General features: G+C 36.9%; 2 protein-coding genes across 2 annotated transcripts in view; both read left to right on the top strand.

Moving 5' to 3' along the window:
* LOC122247415 (uncharacterized) overlaps positions 1–1,579 on the top strand; it is a 21,083-nt gene extending 19,504 nt beyond the window's left edge. The window contains exon 5 of the mRNA XM_086541088.1: positions 1–1,579. This exon is cut by the window's left edge and continues 1,089 nt beyond it. Coding sequence (XP_086397214.1) covers positions 1–906 — 906 coding nt within the window. The 3' untranslated portion in view covers positions 907–1,579.
* A 3,917-nt stretch (positions 1,580–5,496) lies between these two features.
* The window catches only part of LOC122247420 (uncharacterized), a 2,281-nt gene continuing 277 nt past the window's right edge, over positions 5,497–7,500 (top strand). The window contains exons 1-3 of the mRNA XM_043006703.2: positions 5,497–5,972; positions 6,945–7,084; positions 7,467–7,500. The exon at positions 7,467–7,500 is cut by the window's right edge and continues 277 nt beyond it. Of these exons, the coding sequence (XP_042862637.1) occupies positions 5,934–5,972; positions 6,945–7,084; positions 7,467–7,500 (213 nt within the window). The 5' untranslated portion in view covers positions 5,497–5,933. The remainder of the gene's footprint in view (positions 5,973–6,944; positions 7,085–7,466) is intronic.

Below are 7,500 nucleotides of genomic sequence, written 5' to 3' on the forward strand. Positions count from 1 at the left end.
GGCACATCTGAGGATCGCTATCCACAACTTCTACCAGGTTATTATCGAAAAGGTAATCGGCCCTTCCAGTTAGGGAACAACGCCACAGAAAGTACTGGACAATCAGGTGGGGAGGAGAGCTTGGTGGATCTAATCAACCTCATAAAGTTCCTCGTCCCACCGACACAGCTTCAGCCTCCAAGATTCGTCCCAGGAGAAGGGCGGCCACCTCGACCAGATGCACCTTGGGGCAGTGACTTGTTGGGAGCGTCTGTCACTAGGCCTCCCAGTCCTTCTCAGGCAGAGACAGTCGGCGTTCAAGATCAGACCACTGGAAAGTTCCCCTTAGACTATGCCTTTATGGATGAAGACTATATCTCACAGGGAACGGATGACTCGGGATCTACTGGTCCAGATAGAAATCAGGTAAGTCAAAATCTCCAAGCAATAGACCCGGAGAGTAAAAAGAATTCAACAGTTCAAGAGAATACAATATCGAACGAGATCGGTTCCGCCAATAGACCGGCCGCTGAAGAGCACGTCGGCACAATGAAGTGGAAGCTTTCAGTGCTGGATCCCCATGACGCCGAAGAGGAATCGCATGACGGGCCTCCCTTTGACCTCGGAGCTTTGGATGGCGACGGAGGTTTGGAAGAAACGACCTTGCGCGTGTGGGCCGTGTCCTCTTCGACGACAAGGACATCCGAAGAAGATCCTTCCTCTGTCACGGACTCCGCCTCCGAAGAAGCCTCGACCGATGCCGTGTGGCCTTACGTGTCCCCAGGGCCGTCCAACTCAACGAATGCCGAAGGGTCCACACTTCCTCCTCCGCCGCCGCCACAGCAAGGCTTTTGGCCGAATCTTCTAAAAGAACTATATTACTGGCCGAATTCCCAAAAACGAAGGATATGGCCAGTACTGCACTGAGTCTGTGTACAACAATGGAAAAAATAGTGTGATGTTAGAATCGTGACGTAGTTTTATCATGATTATTTCCATATATCAATCTGTGATAAACGATGGTACCACCGCATTTTTTTTTACATAGGGGCAGTATTTACCGCTAGGCTTTTTTGTCTCTGGGCATGAGATTCATCAGAGAGGCTCTCATTTCTGGCCTAAAGAAAAAAAAAAATCCGTGTTATCAACCCATGGGCATTTCCTTCCAACGTATTATCATTGAAGTTGTAACATAAATTCATTTCTGTAAAAAATAAAAAATAAAAATTTGTGCAGCGATCTTTTTGAAAATCAAGGTGACAGGTAGAATTAGACCAAGAATTTGCATGTCATTCTAAAAAAAACGCATGACCAGAGTACTATATGAATTGTTGCATTTAGCATATAGATTATTTCCTATTAGTGAAGCTTCTAGACTAGCAGTTTTTTATTTCCCATATGGTATGCTTATGTTCTGCTATGTTTCAGCGTTTCAGTAATATAATTTATAGCCAAAAAATATAAAGACTATACCTTTTTTAGTAAACAATAGAAACATATTTGGTGTTTACTTGATGTTAGGTTAAAATATTAGATTAGGTATAATTGTGTGTTTTCTTGTTTTTTATTATTTGTAAATCGAAATAAATATACAAACATAGTATGTGTATAATATTACTTACTTAAGTCATATGTAAAAGGATCAAATTGGTGTGAAAGATATTCATTCATAACCTCGATAGTAACAACGATGATAGTCATGAAAATTATAATGATGGTAATAATTATAGTAATAATGACAACAAGTAATTATGGTGATGCTGATAATGTGATGGGGATTATAATGATAATAATAATGATTATTCTTATTCTTATTCTTATTACTTTTATAATCATTATTATGGTGATGCTATGGTTCTAAGAATAATAATAGAGGTATTGATAATTATCAATGTATTAACTGTAACGACAATGCTATATCAATACCATTGCTACACATAATGATAATAATAATGATGATGATAATAATAATAATAATAATAATAATAAAGACACTACGATACATGATTAGTCATAATGATAACAATAATAATAATAACAAATAATAATTGTAATAGCAATAACAATCCCGATAATGATAATAACAACATATTCACAATACAAAATGATGATAGCGATGACGTTGAGAACAACAGAAAACAACAACAATGATAATGAATGATAAAAGACTCTCGTAGCTCGATAAAATTTCAGAAGAAAAATTACGCAAAATAGATTTATTGAAAGACCAGACAACAGATTCCGCAATTTCATTGAGATTTTCGGTGAATTAATGATTTCGAAACTTGTCTTGCCTTTTAATAAACCTATTTTGTGTATGGTGTTTGGTGATGATGGTTAAGATGAGAACAGTGATAATGATATTGATAGTAATGATGATATTGATATTTATGGTATTAAAGATTATACAAATAATGATGATGGTGATGATGATGATGGTGATGATGTTGGTGATGACGATGATGGTAATTATGATTATGATGATTAATGATGATGACGATGATGGTGAGGATGATGATGATATTAATAATAATAGTAATGATAATGATGATAGTAATAATAACAAATAATAGAAAATTATATGAATGATGGTGATAATGATAATAATAACAATAATAATAACAATAATAACGGCAATAATCATGACACTGGTTACAGCAATAATAACAATAACAATAAAATTGTAATTAAAATATATTGTAAACAAAATCGACAACAACGGTAATAATAAACTGACTTGAAAACAACACACAATAAAGACAATTTTTCATAGAGGGAACACGAATGACAAACACCTTTTTTTTACTGCCATCTAGTGACGGGATTTCCTACTTCTTGCTTGATGTCAAAACAGTTGCCAAGGAAAACATGATGTAAGTAGCGAGGGTGAACATCATTTGCAACTGATTTATGTTGAGAATCGTGCAGCCTAAGAGTTGCATTGTCTGGTTGCTTGTTGCATTGTCACATTGTTTGATTTTTGAAATAGATAATTGAATATGATGTTCTTGTTGGGATGATCTCATGACATTATGATAATAAATTTCTTGTCTGGAGTTTTGCTTCTAATTTGAGGAACAAAGAATAAGGATTGCAATGATCAGTGAAAGATATAAGAAAAGAGAAGAGTAATAATGATAATAATGATGATAATGATTATAATGATAATGATATCATTACTACTATCATTATCATCAGTAATAGTATTAATCATATCAATAATAACAATAAGTAGCACTAAAAATAAGGTTTAAATGAAAAATGATTATTACTTTCTGATTTGAAAGGTGAATAGTATAAGCACGCATTCGAAGTTCTCTAAAAAAAAATAATTAACGAAAAAACATGTGCAAAAATAAGTGCAAATATTTTTATACTACACAGGTTACGTTGTGTAGAGAAATATCAGAGTGTGTGAGCGTGGTTGGTGTCTGGGTGTGGACTGTGACCGTAATAGTGTTATCGAACTGGAAATAGTTGTTGTGTATTGTATGTGCGTTACAGAAGCACCACAAGGGAGGAGGAGGCATCAGCAATATGTTGGTGGCGGTGTTCAAAAGGCATGCAAGGGCGCCGCCTTCGTCTCCTCGCTTCCACTCACGCCCGCGTCCACGCCCGTCAATTTGTCTCGCCGGACCATCAGCTCATTCCGCCAGAGCCGCCCGTGGCACCGACCTCAGTCATGGCTCGCTAACCGCCCCTATACCTAGCTCACGCCCATATACATCCAGCCAGCTTTTGACTTACGCTCGTGATTCGGATGCGTGGTCCCAACGCATGAAATAAAGTACCAGAATACATAATATCATACGCTGGTGATGACACTGGGGTAGCCATGTTAGTGTATGTGTAATAAGTAAGCTTGTTAATGCTATATACACTGTATTCTAATGTTAATGCTATATACACTGTATGCTATATACACTGTAATGAGTAAGCTTTTTGATGTTGTATACGCTGTATTCTGTGCTCCTTGAGTATCTGGGCTTGTGACTGATCAGTCGACCGTCCTCTCATGACTCAGAGATATGAACTACTCACAACAACGAAAGTTCAGAGTGGCCAAAGACCGTAAAACGAGACTCCAACCTCTGCTCTCCTGTGAGGGACCTTAGGATAATCACACTGAGCTGTGGGTGTCTTCGGTCTCCCTCCTCCGCCTGTTACAATTTAAGGATCCCGTCACGTGTATCAGTGTTATTAACCCTGCGCTCTCTCGGTGTGGTTCAGGACATTTTATATCTTTGATTTTTGGTTAAGCTTTGAGATTTATGGGTGTATGAAGAGTTTATTCCCCCTCTTTAACACAGTTCAATAAATAAACGACTGCAAAAAAAAAAAAAAAAAAAAAAATGTCACGAAGAAAATAACACTGGACGAGGAAATTCATCGCAAAATACCAAAGTTTCTCCGTCTCTTGTTTCGACTTCTCATTGCAATATGCAGAAGTAGAACAAACTTTCCTATTGCAAAGTATTGAACCAAAGCGGGTTAACGCATACGCAGAGGTGACGTTAGAGATTTCACCATAATCTTTGCCTTGAGCCAAACAGATCAAGCAGAGCCAAGGATAACTGGTATTTCTGTTTGTTTACGAATCGTGAGCTTCTAAATGCGACATAACCAGCCCTTCGGGACAGACAAAGAAGGGTGACATTATTGGGGGGAATATACGGCGAAATACAGCTCTATTAATTTTATCAGATTTCGAAAAATGGCGAATCGTATATATTTAGAAAGTGTCATTGGCCGACATTTATAATTAGTCGGGAAAATTTCTAAATGTCATCATTAAAATTAATAATGTCACTAAATGAAAATAGATAGTCAGCCTTGTAATCGTACGTCATTGAGGAATTGCTAGAGTAAGATCTATGTCTAAAATAGAAATCCCAAGACGTCACGAACGCCGTTCAGAATCAGTGAAGAACTGTTCAAAGTACCGTTTTCGGACTTCATGAAACCTGAATTTTCACTTTTTTGCTCTGTTTAGTTTTTAAGCGTTGTTGGTGTATTATCACATAATAGGAAGTGATGATGAGGGATAGAGGAAAAGAGGAGGAAGAGAAGGAGAGGGAGAGGGTGTGAAGTAGAGAGAGAGAGAGGATGAAAGATAGTGAGGAAGATAGAGAGAAAGAGTGTGTGTGTGAGAGAGAGAGAGAGAGAGAGAGAGAGAGAGAGAGAGAGAGAGATTAGAGAGAGAGAGATAAGAGAGAGAAAGAGAGAGAGATGAGAGAAAAAGAGATAGAGAAATGAGAGAGAGGGAGAAGAGAGAGAGAGCGAGATGAGAGAGAGAGATGAGAGAGAGAGAGAGGGAGAAAGAGAGAGAGGGAGAGAAAGAGAGAGAGAAAGAGAGAGAGAGAGAGAGAGAGAGAGAGAGAGAGAGAGAGAGAGAGAGAGAGAGAGAGAAAGAAAGAAAGAGCGAGAGAGAGAGAGAGAGAGAAAGAAAGAGCGAGAGAGAGAAAGAGCGAGAGAGAGAGAGAGCGAGAGAGGAAGAGAACACCCAAGTGAAACCCCACCAGCTGGACCGTGGATCGAGGCCGTGTTGTCGTGAACACCCCACAGCCTCGTTAGATAACTGCGCATGCGCATTGTACTCCTCGCAGACCGTAATCGAGTGTGCTGCAGCTTAAGGCCCTACACTCACTCGGGTCGTGCGCACTCGCTCCAGCAACTTCTGATTGCATTTTGCGTGTTGAATACGCTGTGTGTTCGTAAATATATTTCCCGCTTTTGGAAGGACTTTGGTGTTCGAGTGGATAGTTATGTAGGACAAAGGTGCTGTGGGCCAAGAACTTAGAAAAGGTGTTGTGTTTTAAATCAAACTCTTTTTTTTAATGGGTCATTATCGGTGTTATTGTGAAGTGGAGTGATGCTTTGATTATGTGATGCGTAAGATTTATACCGTTTGATAGAGCCTTTGTGTTTGACTCAGTGATTTTTCATTTTCGAAAATGTTGGTCTATCGTTTCATCTGGACTATAGTATTTCATGTGAGTACATTTTTTTTCTTTTTGGTTAGATAGAGATCTAAGTGGGAAATATTAAGGATCATTTAGTGATGATAGATTAAAAGGATCTGAATAGTAATGATAGTAACTAAACCATAATACTGTCTAGTATCATTGAGGGTATTTATAAAATACTCAATTTCAAAAGGGATGTTCTTGAATATCAACCTTTATATATATATATATATATATATATATATATATATATATATATATATATATATATATAATATATATATATATATTATATATATATATATATATATATATATGTATACACACACACACACACACACACACACACCACACACACACACACATATATATATATATATATATATATATATATATATATATAATATATACACATAATATTATATATATATATATATATATATATATAATATATATATATATATATATATACATATATATATATATACATATATATATATATATATATATACATACATATAATATATATACATATATATATATATATATATATATATATATATATATATATATATATATATATATATGCTTACACAGATACATATTTATATGTATGTATGTATCTTTTTATCTATCGCCAATCTCTAGCATTTTCTAATAAACTAAAGCCCCAACAGGATTCTGTTAATAGAACCGGAAGCCAGAGCATGCACTTTCATCATCAACTTCCGTTAACCTTCCAGTTTATGATACTATACAAACTTTTTTTTTTGTTTTTAAGATTATTTATTAAGCATTGTTGGCAAGTCGTAATTGAGTTTACAGCATACGTGTTTTTTCTTTCTTTATTGTCGTTAGAATTCGGATTGGTAATTACATGAATAAAAAAACTCACATTAATGACAGTGTCTTCAGCTCAAAAGTACCCGTTGGAACGTATCCCAAAGACCAAACAAACTCACGAAATATCTTTCTGCGTCTCCGTTTCCCTCCACTTAGGTAATGGCGTGCCTCAGCTGGGCAAGGTCGGCGCCGCTGGGCCTGCTGACGTCACACAACGGTGACCTCGCTCCGTACCTGACCTCGTCTAGCCTCAACGTGCCCCATCGGCAGTATCTGCACCTTGACCACTTGGCGGAGTAAGTCTGAGGTTTTAAGGCAGTCTACGTCATTTAAAGAAGTGTTCAAGTGGGATTATGTTTATGGGAAAGAAGTAATGTTTATACTTTTGTGTGGATGTCATTCTTGAAATTAATAAGAGTGATATATCTTGATACACAGCTTAGTGAATTAGTTACATAATAGTGATAGAGATGTTGATAATATTAATCAAGCCAATAGTAGTGAAGAGGATAGTACTTATAAGAATGAAAATAAACAGTAATCACACACACATAGCCATACACATTCCAGAATCCTACGTAACGTGGATCATCTGTAGTTGATCAGACACCCCTGCTTCACAAAACATTCACTGGCACCTGTGTCGAATGAGTAACTTGTCCGATTCCCTATGCACAGAGAGGAGAAGTCGAAGCCGCAGCCAAGAGGAGTC

Source organism: Penaeus japonicus, unplaced genomic scaffold (assembly GCF_977035675.1).
Source record: "Penaeus japonicus unplaced genomic scaffold, GWHDUDI00000001_assembly GWHDUDI00000010, whole genome shotgun sequence".
In the NCBI taxonomy this organism is placed as follows: Eukaryota; Metazoa; Arthropoda; class Malacostraca; order Decapoda; family Penaeidae; genus Penaeus; species Penaeus japonicus.